The sequence below is a fragment of the Phoca vitulina genome, unplaced genomic scaffold, assembly GCF_004348235.1.
Source record: "Phoca vitulina isolate PV1807 unplaced genomic scaffold, GSC_HSeal_1.0 scaffold13, whole genome shotgun sequence".
In the NCBI taxonomy this organism is placed as follows: domain Eukaryota; kingdom Metazoa; phylum Chordata; class Mammalia; order Carnivora; family Phocidae; genus Phoca; species Phoca vitulina.
In genome coordinates, this window is record NW_022589716.1 from 5,605,218 (window position 1) to 5,620,557 (window position 15,340).

Sequence of the window (15,340 nt, forward strand, 5' to 3'; positions counted from 1 at the left end):
GGGTTTTCCCATCTCCTCAGCCACCTGCCCTGGCCCCACACTGCATCTGCAAAACGACGCTCCTCAATGACTTTGCTGAGGATGAACTCTATCAAGGAGGGGAGGTCCCACAAACGATCCTAATGATTCATTTCTTGGCCACAGGTACTTTTACTTCTTCTCTCATCCACCAACCTTGCTGTTTCCCCAATTTGCAAAGTGAGCACAGCCTGTGTGAGAGTTCTGCCTTCTCCACATGTGTCTGGAGTCCTTCAACTCTCTCAGGAGGGCCTAAAAGTGTCTTCTTTCTGCCCAGAGCCCAGCACTTGCCAGATAAAAAGTGATGGTATCTGCTGTGATCAGGGAAGCAAGCTGCTATCTTTCTCCCCCTCTTTAGTCGAAGATACTCGGGTGAGGCTCACTGAGGCAGTGACTTGTCAGGGCCAGAAGGCTAATAACAGGCAGGCCTGGCCTCACACCCGGAGCTGCTTCCAAGTCCCGAGCTTTCTCCATCTGCCTGGTTTCTACAATTTTGGGGCCCGCTGTTGCACAAAGAACTGTCTCAACTTTTATTTTGCTCAGTCCTGTCCGTGTAAACAAAAGTGCATGAGGAACTTCTGGGAAGTTCATCACCAACCGAAGACACGGGCTGGGCTGCCCCACAAGCTTGTGCAGCACCGACGGGGCCACACTGAATCTCCCTCCTTGCTCCAGTGACCCGTACAAAGCCCACGCTGGGCTTTCCAAGCCATGGGTCAGAGGGTGTCTGTCCATGCCTCCCCAACAAGCGGTTACCCCACTCTCCCTTTCACCCTGCTGGTTCACACCTCTGGGCCTTCTCTGCCCAAATCCTACCCACTAAGATTCCAGACCCAACTCAAGAGGAATGTTCTCCATGAGGCCTTGTCCTGTTGCCCCTGGCTGAAGGCAGCCTGGAGTGGGCCCTGCATTCCTCTCAGGACACCTCAGAAGGGCTGGTGCCCACAGGGGTGCCCACCTGGCACCTGGGCTCAGTGTGAGCTGACCTGGACCGAAGCAGACTGTTCTTACCTCCCAGGAGCCCAGGAAGCGAAGATGCTCACTGGTAACTGGCCTCAGAGGTCATCCCTGCCCGCCCCCCACCTCAATGGAGCTGGAGGGCTGCCCCTTTCCCCCCATCGGCAAAGGGGGCCATGGCAGGGGCTGTGGCCTAGGGGGTCCATGGAGCCTGCTCCCAAGCCATAAACATCCTGCTGGGAGTCCCTTTCCAGACCTGGAGAACCGATGAGGAGAAAGGCCCCCTCTCTGCTATGACAGACACAGAGTCTGCTGCCTCAGGCTCTTCCTGGAAAGCCCACACCCCAGCCCTAGACCCTGCAGTCTGGGGTTAAACCCACAAGGGTCTGGCCACTTGGTACAGGGTCTGAGGCTCTGCCCTGCCTTCCCGAATAATCCAGGCAGCACCTTCACTCTAAGCCTGTTCAAGGTAAGAGCCCCCTTTTCCTGGGGGGCTACAAATTCCTGCACAACTCCACGCCCGGCTAAGGCGGGCTTTCCTGACAACCGAGGCAGTGACTGAGCAGCGGAGGGACGGCCACACAAGCGAAGCTCCTGATTCCCAGGCCAGACCCGGCCCCCACACACCCGGCCTTAACCGAGGCAGGGTCAGAAAAGTGGAAGAACAGGAGGAGCTGAAGCAGAACTCCATCCAGTGCCCCACGGGTTTGGTCCCTGAACTGCTGTGAGCAGGCCCTCCGACCCTCCCCACCCGCCCCCACGGGTCCAGCTGGGCGGGCTTGGCAGGGGATTTCAGAGGGGGTCTCGGGCTTCGCCACAAATGACTCGTTAAGGCCTAGAAGGTGAACGGGGGCTTTTTTACCCAGAGCTCCGGCGCAGGAACCTGGGGCCCTGCACCCCTTTCTTTTTCACACTGTTTTCGTGATGAAATCTCTCAGGCACACAGAAACATTCAGAGAATAACACAACACTTGTGCTCACTTCCTCCAAAGTCAACAAAAGCAACACTCTGCTGTTTTTGAGACAGGTTTGCTCCTCCCCACTCCCCCGTTTTTGTTATAGAAATCCTATGTTGTGGCCGGTGACAGCCTTTCCCTAATCCTGTTTCCTCCCCGATTCCCAGCAGCTAATCTGAGGGCAGGAGTGGGTGCACGGCGGAGAGCATGGTCCCATGTCTGTAGCTTCCACTTCAATGCCCTCTTCCCACACACTTGTTTTTCTGTCCAGTCTGTCTGCCTCCAGAGAGCGTCCACCCCGTGAGGGCAGGGACTGTGTTTTGTCCTCTGCCGCCTCCCAGGCCAAATCAGACAACCAACTGAGCCAGGGCTTGTGGAGCGAATAACACCTCTATCATCGTGTGGATTTCTGAAATATATATATAAATGTTCCTGCCCTGTGTGTTCTCACTTCCGAAGCCTGCTCTTTCCTCCACTGACACTGTGTTTGAGATTCAATCCCATGGCTCAACAATCAAGTGTTCTACCATATGACCCACCCATCTGCTCACCAATGCCCCTTCTCTTTCTCATCAAGGAGGAGGGGGATGAGAGCAGGGACCTCCCAGCAAAGCGAAGACAGCCCAGAAACCAGGACTCAAGGCTCTAGCCAGCGACTGACCGAGAATCTAAGTAAGAACAAGCCAGAAGAAAATCGAAGGTCCCCCCAGCAGGTCCCACAGAACAGGGGAAACTGTGCAGGCATGCACCCCCAAACCACACAAGTGGGGTTGCTTGGCAAAAGAGCAAGGACCTGGCCTTCATCTCTGTCATCGGTGAGGGCCCCGAGGGGCTGGTGGAGGGGGCCAGACCCAACAAGAAAGCAGAGAGCCCAGCACTAGGGTGGCGGGGGTCCCAGCACCACCACTGAGCACAGAGCCGTTCCCATTTCTGGTAATAGGTGAGGTGGCAAGGACCCTACAGGGCTGCCTGTGGGGACGGTGTGAACCCACTCTGTAAACTGTCATGCAGGCGAACACACACAAGCACACACACACAACCCTGTGGACTTGAAAAAGCCCCATCTCCTGTGAGATCAGCTCTCGATGAGGGGCCGGCACCCGGGGAGGTTCCACGCATACTGGTAAAGTTAAGTGGCATCAGGAAGTCCTGCTTCCTCCTCCGGGGAGGGTCCTCCACCTCCTGCTGTACCCCTCAAAGTACAGCCCGCCCGGGGAAGTTTACTTCGGACATCCAGATCCACTACCCCATGTGAGCAGATGCCTTCAAGCCCTGGGCCTGAAGGAAACTGCTCAGAACGGAGGACATCAAGGTGACCTGTCCATTCAGAAACCAAGTCTGATCCCAAGCACAGTTCCCCCGCGGCCCTTGTGGCCCGAGTTCAAGACTGGGCGTGGGAGGGAGGGCACAAGACCCTGGAACTCTGGTGTGGAAGTGCTGGGCGAACAGGAAGGTTCTCCCCAGCTCACAAAGACCATCCACACAGCGCCTGCCCACCCCACACTTCGGATTTGCAAACGTTCCCCAGGTATTTTTTTTTTTTTTTTTTTTTTAAGATTTTATTTATTTATTTGACAGAGAGAGACACAGCGAGAGAGGAAACACAAGCAGGGTGAGTGGGAGAGGGAGAGAAGCAGGCCTCCCGCGGAGCAGGGAGCCCGATGTGGGGCTCGATCCCAGGACCCTGGGATCATGACCTGAGCCGAAGGCAGACGCCCAACAACTGAGCCACCCAGGCGCCCCTCCCCAGGTATTTTTGATGCAAAGCAGCACCCAAGCTGTGTGGAGGTGCCAGCCCTCAAGAAGGGGCGAGGGGAGACTGTGTGCCCGCAATCACAGGGAAGAGCACCGTGTTCGGGCAACTGAAGTGGACTCGACCAGATGACAGGATCTGACAAAGAGAAACACTCTCCACGGCCTCCTGAGGGGGCTGGGGAGCACAGACAGGGAGGAAGCAGCGGAGGCTCAGAGCTGAGCTCCACACGAAGACCGAGCTACGGAAGGTGGAGAGGAGAGGACAAGGAATCCAGGCCGAGGGAGAAGCACACACAGAGGATGCCATCAGGAGACTCCAAAGGGTCAGAGGGCTTACGGGGAACCGGAAGGGGCTGGACGAGGCCAGGTGGCCCAGGCAGAGCGAACACGCCAGGCACGGTTTGGACCTGATTTTGCAGGTGCTGTGGACCCACACCACGCAAGTGGTTTGGAGATAAGCCTTCATGAGGGTCGGGAAGAAACTGCGGGTGGCTGAGTAAAAGGTGGCTGGCCAGTGGGGGAAAGGGAGCAAAGGCGGCTCCGGCTGGGGAGAAGGGTGAGCTTTTCAGGCCTGCACAAGGCAGCCACGGGGCGGTGGGGGAGGCACGGGGTAGAGAGTGTCAACACCGAGGTGGGATGACAGAGAGCTGCACACGGGCCTCACCTGTGCTTCTCGCCTTCCTCCTCCCCTTCTCTGAGCTGCTTGGTCTTGGGCTCCCCGTCTTCCTTGTCCTGCAAAGGAAGGAAGAAAACCACTCACTCAGACGGATGCTCCTACTTCCAGTCCTTGATGCCCAGGGAGCTGGGGAAGAACGGGACACCTCAGGAGCCTCTCACCCTGGCAAGGAGCAGCTTGGTGTTGCAGCCTCCAACACCGGAGCCTCACTGCCCATCCTTCAACTCCCCCCCCTGACGCCCACAAAACCTAACAGCCGGTGACCCCAGCCCGGGCCAGGCCCACGGTGACCCCCAGAGAACACCAGCAGGAGGAGCTAGGTTTGAGTGGTGAGAAATGCAGGTGGTCGGTGACCCCTCAATGGGTCCGGATGGAGCCACCCACTCAGCTGGGAAGGGCAGTCACCAGCGACCAGGGTGGGGCAAAAGCTCGGGCCTCCTGACCCCCGCTTCCAGGCCAGAGGCCTCTCTAGGAACACCTACTTGCTTACCTTAAGGAGTAGCGTAACTCAAACTAGAACCAAGCTGAGAATAAGACTCCTGCCGTGTATTCAGGGGATGGAGAGAAGGCGAACTAGTTTGAAGTTTCTATGGGAAAAACTTCTAAATCTGCTGTCTTCCTCCTGCCCCCCATCTCTTTGTCTCAAACCTGACACAACGTACTCGTTCTCCAGGGACACCAGGGGCCGCAACAGAGGACACCACCATGCTGCTTCCAGCTGCAGAAGCAAGTGTCTTCCTGGCCTCTCTCCCTGACTCTAAGATCGCACTGGCCCTGGGGACAGACAGACATGGAGGGCGTGTGCCCGTGTCTGTGCTCACGTGCACGACCGTGTTCTCGACGCACGTGCTGAGGCACTCCAGGGTCTCCGTGCCTGCCGGGACCGGCCCTCCGAGGGTGTCACTGTGCCCTTCCTTACTGGCTGCAACGTGCCTCTCACCATCGGACTGGAGCAGCGCTCTGAGACATCAGCAAGGCGCTGCCACAGGGAGGCCGCTACGACGTAAGAAGAGCTACAGGGGTGCCTGGCAGGCTCGGCTGGAGGAGCATACGACTCTTGATCTCGAGGTGGTGAGTTCGAGCCCCATGTTGGGGGTAGAGATTACAAAAAAAAAAAGAAGAAAAAAACTAAAAAAAAAAAAAAAATCTTGCCATTTGCAACGACATGGATGGAACTAGAGGGTATTATGCTAAGAGAAATAAATCAGTCAGAGAAAGACAAATACCATATGATTTCACTCCTATGTGGAATTTAAGAAACAAAACAGATGAACGTAGGGGAAGGGAAAGAAGAAATAAAATAAGATGGAATCAGAGAGGGAGACAAACCGTAAGAGACTCTTAACTCTAGGAAACAAACTGAGGGTTGCTGGAGGGGAGGGGGGTGGGGGGATGGGGTCATGGGGTGACGGGCATGAAGGAGGGCACGTGATGGAATGAGCACCGGGGGTTATGTGCAACTGATGAACCACTGAATTCTACCCCTGCAACTAGTAACACAGTATATGTTACCTAAATTGAATTTAAATAAAAAGTTTACAAAAGGAAAGAGCCAGAGCTGACATATAAATTTTAAGGAAGACAGCTCCGTGCGCTAACTCTCCTCCAAGTTTGTTTATACCACTGACAGCTGCCTCCGGAGAGTGGCATTTGCTTTATCAATCCCTTCCTAACAGTGATCATCACGGACACCTGAGAACAACCAGACCCCACCATTTCTTGGCCTCACACTTACAGGGAAGGAGACCCCCCCCAAAACCAGCATAGAGGCGTTTGGTCCAGCGAAATGCTTTTATGAGGTGAGCGGATCAAGGTAAGCCCTTGCTCTTTCAGCCCAGAGCAGCCCAGTCCCAGGGACGAAGCAGCAGGAACGAGTGACGGCATCCATGTGAGAGAGGTCAACATGGTTCTGTGGGGTGGGGTGGGGAGGGATGGAGAGAATGTGGGGGTTACAGGAGTAGGAAAGGCCTTCCTGGAGGGGGGGGCGCAGCTTGAGCAAAAGTGGGTGTGGTCTGCAGAACACCCAGGTGGTTGGAGTAGCAGACCTGGTGAAGGTGAATGCTGGTCAAGTTGTCAAGGCAGGTGTGGAAGGTCTCAGAGGGCGCTGCCCAGAGTCCTAAGTAAGGCACGAGGAGCCAGAGGAAAGGCTGGGGGACCTGTTGGCAGAAGGACCTTTCCTAAGGGCCTGGCCACCTCGCTGGACAAGCAAGCCCTGGGGCAGAGAGGCTTTCGCCTGGTGATGGCCAAAAAGGGAAGGGAGGACAGAGTACAAATTCCTAAATGAGAAACAAGCTAGGGTTCTCGGTGTGGCCTCCAGGGCGGCGGGAGCCTGGGTAGGACCTTCCACGGAGGTCCAACGGACACACGCTCCCCTCTCCCTGACGAAATGCCAGTGGATTAAGCAAGCCATGAGCCTGAACAGTTAAAAAAAAAAAAAAGCTCCTTCCCAACTGCCCGTCAGCAGGCTCCCAGATGGCCTGCCTCCCCTTGGTAAGTAAGGACAGAGGTGGAAGGGCAGAGAAAGGCTCAGCTCTCCCCTACGTGGGCTGGTGGGCAAACCACCCAGGAAGGCATCTTTCCACGGGGCTCTGTTAACCTGGACCTGCTGGCAGAGGAGGGTGCGGACGACAGGACCAGCCTCTGGGAACCAGTCCCTTGCAAACACCGAGCCCCTTCTCGGCAGCCACCGCCACCACTGCCATGCTGGAATCCCAGAGACACTCGAGTGCCTTGGCACAGGCTGGTTATCCATTAATAAATGAGAAAACACGCAACTATCTCTGTGACATTTTACAAAAATGCCCAGCAGTCTGGTGGGTGGGCCGCACCATTAACTGCCCACAGCGTGACGTTAAGGATGATGCCGGCCTGGGCTGCTGTGTGAAGAGCAGGTGCTCAGGAACGATGAAGAGATGCGTGTGGGGCAGAAGGCGGGTAACACATACACAGGCCACAGAAACGCAAGGACGAGGTGCGCTCCAGGCTTCACGCTCAACAGCAACTCAGACAGGACAGTGAGCATTCGTGAGCAGGGAAACAGCTTCTGGGTGATCCTGGCCTCGGTCCCAAGGCACGATACTCATTACGTGGGATGGCGGCAGGAGGTGGAGACCACCCTCACGGCCCACCCCAGCCTAAGGGCCTCAAAGGGCCCCCAGAATGGAAGGTCCTCAGTTGAACCCACAGGGAGCCTGGCAAACGGCCATCAGGGAAAGAGAAAAGATTTGCCCGAGGCCACAGAGCCCATCCATGGTGACTGCAGATGTGGATCAAGGTCTTTCCGACCCCTGCCCGGTGTTCTCACCAAGGAGAGAGATGAGAGAGTGTATGAAGAGTGGCACTCAGTTTCTAAAAACAGCTCTGACCCCAGCCACCTCTCCCCGGCTCCCCCACGGTTCAGCCCTGGTTCTGACCGGCTGCAGCCAGCCCGAGTCCAGGTCCAGGCCCTGGCGCACACCCTCGGAGGGCAGGCAGGGCCTGAGGGGCACAGCATCCCCGGCAATCTGGAGACACCCCACCCACCCTGAGACAGTTAAATCTGACTCACTGCTTTAACCCCTCCCCACACACACACCCTTCCCCAAATTTCCCACCTTTCTCCCTCCTTCCCAGGCCCTGTTCTCCGGTCCTTGCCCTCTCCCTCCACAGGTGCCCACCGCAACCCAGCCCCCAGCTGCTCCCCCCCTTGCCGTGCTTGCCGGCCAGCCTGCCAGTTGGCTGCCCCTCTGCCCCGGAGAACACAGCTTCCTGCTGCACTTGCCTCCTTTTCCTCTTCCACCTCCCCTAAGCCTCCCTCCACTTTACCATCCGCATCCCAGGTGCTGGTCATATCACACCGCTCCTCTGCTCAAAGCTCTCGCTGGCTCCCCAGAGGCTCAGGACAATAGCCATTCTCCTCAAGGGGCAGCCTCATGAGGCCCCAACACCTGCCCTACAGCCCATTCACACTTGCCCCTGTCCAGAATACCTTCACACCACAGCCTCTGTCTCTCAAATCCTGATATGCCCATTCTCATAACCCCGAAGAAAACCCACTCTCTGGCCAATTCTGGAGGTCAGCTCAAAGGCCACCTCCTCCACGCAGCCTTCTGAGGTTCCCAGACAATAGGCAAATCACTCGTCTGGGCCCAGGCATGTGGTCATTCCTGTTCATATCCAGGCCTCCCTCAAGTCCTTCATGTGTTCCTCAAGTGGGGGGGAATCTCCTGGAGCCCCTCCTGGCGTGGACTAGACAACCTTCACCAACTGTTTGCCAATTTAACTACTCTCTCCACCAACTCCAGAAGAGCCAAACTCTTGGAAACAGTGGTGGCGGAGGGTAGGAAAGCCACGTCCTGGACCAGGGTCCTCTTGCCTCTTCCTGGAAATGCCTCCCACAGCCTGCAGGGGGAAGGGGTCTCTGATGCAAGACTTAAGGGGCCTCAGAATAGCCCTGCCCAAAACAGAGACCAACTGAGCTGTTTGATACTGTTTGAAATCCTTTTGCCAGAAACCAAATTTTTGCAAATAAAGTAAGGGTTGTGCAAAATTGGTATTACTTCTTCCTTAAATCTATGATAAGACTTCAGTGAAGCCATCTTGGCCCAAAGTTTTCTTTGTGAGATTTTAGATCCGGGGCTCTATAGGTTTTCTATTTTGTCCTGAGTCAGTCTCATTAATCCGTATCTTTCAAGGAGTATCCATTTCACCTAAGTTACTGAATGTATTGGCATAAAACCGCTTATAACATTCTCTTATTAATCCCTTTAACATCTGTAGGATCTGTAATGATATCCATTGACGCTGACAACCTCCGTCTTTTCTCTTTCTCTCTTAGACCAGCTGGAGGGGCACCTGGCTGGCTCAGTCAGCAGAGCATGCAACTCTTAATCTCGGGGTCATGAATTCAAGCCCCATGTTGGGCGTAGAGCTTACTTAAAAAAGTAATAAAATATTAGACCAGCCAGAGGTTGATCAATTCTGGGACATTCCAGACTTGGTGTTTTAAACAATGTGTTTGCTCCTCAGTCCCTTCCCAGAAGAAGCGCTCATTAGCTGAGTACCCCTGGAGGGAATGGGGGGAGCACATCAATCCATATTTGCTGTCTGAGCCCCATGAGAAACTCTAGTCAACCATCAGAAATGCAGAAGGTCGGGGGAGAAGGGAAGTTATTGCCTCTCCTCCCGCTCCCCTCCCCATCCAGGCAGACTGGGTCCCTCTTCCCTCGAAACTCTGTAACTCTGCTCCCCCTTTGTGCGCTGGGTCCGCCCTGGGCACAGAGATAAAGGAAACAAGAACATTACCCTCAAGGATCTCAAATCTACTTAAAGGAACAGACTCAGAAAACGTAACTCTGTGCCATGTGTGGTTAGGAAGACTTTGTTCCATGTTTTGTACACCTGGGGAATTGGCAAGGGATTGCCAAGGTGTTGTCAGAGAAGGAGGTAACCCTTAAACTCAGCTCTGAATGTCCAACAGGAGGTTACCAAGCAGCTAAAGAATGGTAATTGCCTGGTACAAAGCCATGAGAGCAGAGTAAGGGCACTGTCCAGACCTGTGGGGCCATCCCACAAGGCTGGCTCAGCCAGGACTGGGGGAGGTCAAGGTTGGAGGGGGCTGACAAGGCCTTCCTCCAGGGCTGTGGGCGGGCTTAGCCGAGCCCAGGCCAACACTCTCAAAGGGCATAGTGGCAGCCTGGAAGGGGAGTCATGGGAGATAGGGAGACCAGAAGCCAGGTGCGACGGTCCACTCCCGGCATGGACCTGTCCCAGCCCGCTGCTGGTTAAGAGTAAATGAGGGTCGGGAAGTGCCCTCGGGGGCACAGCAGTGCTGAAGGAGCAGCTCCTGAGCTGAGGGGACAAGGAACAAGCCCCTCCCTCATCCCAAGAGGAGCTGCTGCCTAGAGTTCCTCCTTCCAGAAGAGAAAGAAGGACGCAGGAAAGGGTTCACAGAGAGACACTCCTTTCTCTGATCTAAGTTCCCCCTACCATTAGCCCATAACTGAAGCAGCTGGAGACCCAACAGGAACTCACAGGTACAGAAACCCTTTCCAATGCCCAGGCAAACATGCCTTATTAGCTCTGGGGGTGCCCGGTGAGCTGTTCATTGAAATGGCCCTTCTGGTCAACAATCAAGAAAGAATAAGGCCCAAACCTAGTCCCCTGAGAAGAGGGGAAGCTGGCCCCAGCTTGCGCCTTTCCGGTTGATGTGGGCCCAGGGTGGGGAAAAGTCAAGGCGAGATAGGCACAGGAAGGGGGTGAGGGGGGACAGGAAGGGACTGATGCTGCCGAGGACAAACCTGGCAGGTTTCACAATCTCACCCTGTTGCCTATCCTCAGAACCAGAGGAGCCCCCCCGTCGGGTGGAGGGACTTCCTGTCGGGTGCGGCTAGGACAGGCGCTGTGCTCCGAGGGCATTTAGGGGGCAGGGCAGGCACGCAGCGTCTGACTCACCCTGAAGATGCAGTGATAAGCCCGGGGCTTAATGCCACCACCTGGGCACAGACCCTGCAGTCCTCGACTGCCCAGAGTGAGGGGAAAGGGTGGGAGGGAGGTTCTGAGTCTCCTGGGCAATGATCCTGGCAGGGCCCCCGACTCGGGGTCCCCAGCACTGTTTGCTGCAGGGACTACCTGGCCTGTATGTCCACTCTGCTCAGCAGGTGAGGAGTCCCTCGAGGGCAGGTACCCACGAGCCCGACCCCACCTACAGCTGGTAAAGTGGTGGAGCTCACAGGCTCTGGGCCGGACCCTGCCTGGCAAAGCCCAGCTCCATTTCAGCCTGCTGTGTGACCCTGGACAAGTTACTTGACCTGTCTGGCCTCGGTCTCCTCTTCTCTGAAAACAGACACTGTCACCTGTATCACGGCACGGCTACAAGAGCGGAATGGCCAGGGAGGAAGGAGAAGAGCCTGCAGCCCAGGTGGACACAGCCGCAGCCCCTGAAGGGCAGGGAGAATGGGGCCAGGGCCGGAAGGGCAGGGCTGCAGGCCCAGACTGCCTGCAGCTGACAGGTCAGGATAAGCTTTCACTTTCATCAATCCTGAGAGCAGACAAGCAGCGCCACAAAGTCTGCTTCACGGGGACCTCGGAAGACGAGTCTGACCGTCTGTGCAGGGGGACCGATCTTCTGATTCCACATTCAGCGCGGCACCGAGAACTGGACTCAGAGCGTCCAGCAGGGAGGGTGGGGACCGACATCTGAGGGCTGAGAGTCACTGCTCTCCTGCGGGGGCAGGCGTTCCCTAAAGGCTTCTGAGCCGAGAGGACAAAGTGCCGGGGAACAGTAGGGAAGCTGGAGATAAGGCCTTCAGATAAGGGCCTGGAACTAGGCCAGTGGCGCTGCGACAGAACAAGGGGTGCCCGAAGGCTCTGGGGGACAGGGAGGAGTCAGACGGCCGACTCCAGGTTCTGACCGGGACTCAGGGAGAAGAAGGCGCCCGGGGCCACAAAGGTGGCAGTGCTCAGGGGACCGGGAGCAAGGGCCCAGCAGCTCTCAGGTGGACGGGGCTCAGGGGTCCAGTGAGGTGTCCCCGGCAGCAGAGAAGAGGGCCGGCTCCTCCGCAGAGGCGGGGCCAGCCCCACCACCTGGCCTGGCCGCAGGGTGGCGGCTGTCGCCCTGCATGGGGCGGGGGTGGGGGGGGGGTGGCAAGCCAAGCCCGCTGCTGGTCCTGCCGCAAGCACAGCTGGGGCCCGCGCTGTGTTCAGAGGAGGTGCCACATGACCCCCCCAGCAGATGACTGGTTCACAAATACTGACTGGCTCCCTGTGCTAGCGACACCAGAGCAGGTCCTGAGGAGGAAAAAGAACAGAACAGAGGGCACCTAGCGTTCACAGACCCGGGGTGGGGGGCACTTTCAGCCTGGGTCCATGGACGGGATCCCAGAGGTCAACGGTCAGACACACACAACAGCCCAGGTGTGAAAAGGCTCATTTCTCTGGAGTAAGAATCCACAGCTCTTCAGATTCTCAAGGGGGTAGTGCCCCCGAGGAGGAAAGGGAAGGTGTCAACAGCATGGCGGGGGTGTGGGGGTGGGGTGGGGGGAGTTCTTTGGGCAGCACGGGGGGGTATCTGGGGAGGCTCTCCAAAGGAAGTGCTACTTGTCCTGCACCTCAAGGAGTGGGGGGAAGTACAGAGGCTTGGCAGGGCCCCCGTGGTCCCCCACCATCCACAGCAGGAAAGAAGCCCCTGAAAGGTCATGCTGAGGGCAGGGCAAAGACCAGTGCCCCCCCTTTCCCTCACACACAGCCGGCCTGGACCGGTTCCTCTGGGCTGCCAGCAAGGCTCCAAGCTCCCACAGGGCCCTCCCTGTAGGGGACACTGTGGGCCGAGCACAGCCAGGAGCAGGCCCGGCCTGGCACAGACCACACCCCCACAGCTTACCAGAGCTGGTGCCCAGGCCAAGCCACAGGACCTCTCTGTCCCCTCCCCTGTGGAGCGGGGCCGGCGCTACTTCAGCGGGGACACTGAAAGGAAGGGAACCTGGGTCCACCTTTGGGTGCAGGGTAGACACCCTGCTGACACCCACGGTGGGCGAGAGCCTGCTGGCATCCTGGGGTCCTGCTGTCCGACGGCAACGGGCCTGACCTGAACCCCGCCTCTCACCGCACAACACTGGGGAACCAGCTGGTCCCTCTGTTTTCACCCCCCACCCCTTGCTCCGCCCGCACCCCCACAAACAAACAAACAAGAAAGTGGAGAGCCAGTTGAGGTCTAGGAACCAAAACAGACCTAAGAGGGAGCCAGGGCCCAGGGTCCAGATCCAGGCTGGGAAGCAAAGGACAGGTTACGGTCAGTCCAACCCGCAGAGAGCCTGCTCCGCCCCCCAACACTGTAAAAGGTAGTGGCCTGGGAACGGAAGACATCATCCTTTTCTAACAGTGCTTCTTTATTTTTTGCCAAGTTTCTGCAGATGACAAATGTGCAATTTTTAAAAATTGAAGCTCAAATTAAGAATGACCTGTCCGATTCCCTGGGGGATGAGGGACAAGGGCCCCAGGCTGGAAGCACGGGCACCGCGGGCGCGAGGCTTCCCCACAGAAGCCTTCGTTCTGCACACGCCACCACACAGCACGGAGGCGGACAGACGGCGGGTGAGCTTCAGCCCCTTCCCGGCCCTGTGGCCTGAAGGTTACACCCACGTTCAGCAGAAGGCAAGCCCTCCACTGAGAACTGTCCCAGACGTTCGATTTTACCTGGACGCGATTTTGTTTGTCATCTGTCTTCCCTCCTTGACTGGAGGCTCTGAGGGGCCTGTCCGTCGCTGTCCCCCAGCACCTGGCACCTAACAGCAGCTGGACTACCGGCAAAGGAGAGAAGGAGCAACCCAGGGGAGGCAGGACACACGTGCTACTTCGTCCCCTTACAGACAAGGCTCTCCTCCCTACAGCTGCATACACCAGGCATCACTAGGCCTCCCGGACGTGAGGACTGAGGCTCAGTGGCACCTAACTCAGGTCTATGCATGTCAGAGCCCTAGCCTTCCCCCTGGTTTGGGAACCCAGCCAACAGAAGCCCACCCAGTTCCCTGCTGCCACACACACAGGTCTTTCTACCACATCCACCTGCATGCTCACCACTGAGTTGTCTGTTATGCCCACCCCCCTCACCCCCCCACCCCACCCCCCGCCGACAAGCACTTGCACCCCTGCTTCTTTCCTGTAGAGTGAGGGCAAAAATCTCAACCGCGTCCACTTCTTAGGGGTGTGGTAAGGATCAAATCTAACTAGGCCCATCAAATCAGAAGACTTCCCAATAGAAGGGGAGCTCTGAGGAGGGCTGGCCCCCACTGTTATTCATCCCTGTTCTGCTGTATTTCCTGTAATAATAGTGCTCATAACAGTAAGCCAGGCAATTGATTATCCAATTAACTGAAGTAATCATTACTTAACTAAGCATCATAAAAACCTAGGGGCGCCTGCGTGGCTCAGTAGATCAAGCGTCTGCCTTCAGCTCAGGTCATGATCTCAGGGTCTTGGGATCAAATCCCGCATTGGGTTCCCTGCTCAGCGGGAAGCCTGCTTGTCCCTCTCCCTCTGCCCGCCCCCCCACCGTGCTCACACTCTCTCTCCCTCAAATAAAAAAAAAATCGAATAAGGTCAGCACTGCTTTCTTTCACAGATTAGAAAAACGGAAGTCTAGTGCAAGTAAGTAACCCACCCAGAGTCACACAGCTTGGGCTGCCAGGGTCCAAAGGACAGGGTGAGCGTCAAGCCTAGGCTGCTCCCCCGTAGGAGCCAGCCCTCTGCTCTGGCCATGCTCCCACGCCCACCTCAAACACACAGTGTCGAACAGCACGTCAGCGTCAGCATCACACCACCTCGCATCTCCTCCTGGTGTCATTTCAGACAGACATGACCAAACCATCAGGAGCCTGAGATATGGCCATTTCTGGGCCAGGAACTTCAAACCCAGCAAAGCACAAGGAGATAAAAGAGCGATGCACGGAGAGGAGTTCACAGCTGTATTTCTCCTAACAGGGAGAACTGGAACTGCGAGGGGAGTCCGACGTGCTCATGCACCTGGCCTGTGTGGTCACAGGAACAGCACCACGACACAGAACACCCAGGACCGTGAGAGGCACCGAGCCCACACACACAGCCATGAGCCAAACCATGCCAACACGACACGTATGTGGCCCAAAACTTCACAGGCTCACACATGACTGTGGGTAGTATTTTTTCCATTTCCTTTCATTCTGCTGTCAAAATGATTTAATAACAAAATGATCTGAAAACAAAAGCAGCTAGAGGAACCCAGTTGCCTGTGGCTCACTGTCTTGACTACTCACACCCTAAACAGACTCTCCTGACCTTCACCTGGCTCAACGGGAAAGCAGGAAGGCACGGCTGGCCCCCCGGGCCCGACACAGCCCAGTCAATGTTTAGTGACCGTTCTTGAGCTTAAAAACACACGAAACCCAAAGGACCAGCACGCTGCGGGGCAGGGGGAGGGGAGACTGAGGCCTGCACATGCCAGCGTCCGTCTGCGGCCAGGGACTGG

The 15,340-nt window shown here is 56.6% G+C and overlaps 1 protein-coding gene across 1 annotated transcript in view; it reads right to left on the minus strand.

Moving 5' to 3' along the window:
• Nucleotides 1-15,340, minus strand: part of CCDC12 (coiled-coil domain containing 12) — a 53,425-nt gene that overhangs the window by 14,716 nt on the left and 23,369 nt on the right. Inside the window, exon 3 of the mRNA XM_032412596.1 lies at nt 4,351-4,418. Coding sequence (XP_032268487.1) covers nt 4,351-4,418 — 68 coding nt within the window. The remainder of the gene's footprint in view (nt 1-4,350; nt 4,419-15,340) is intronic.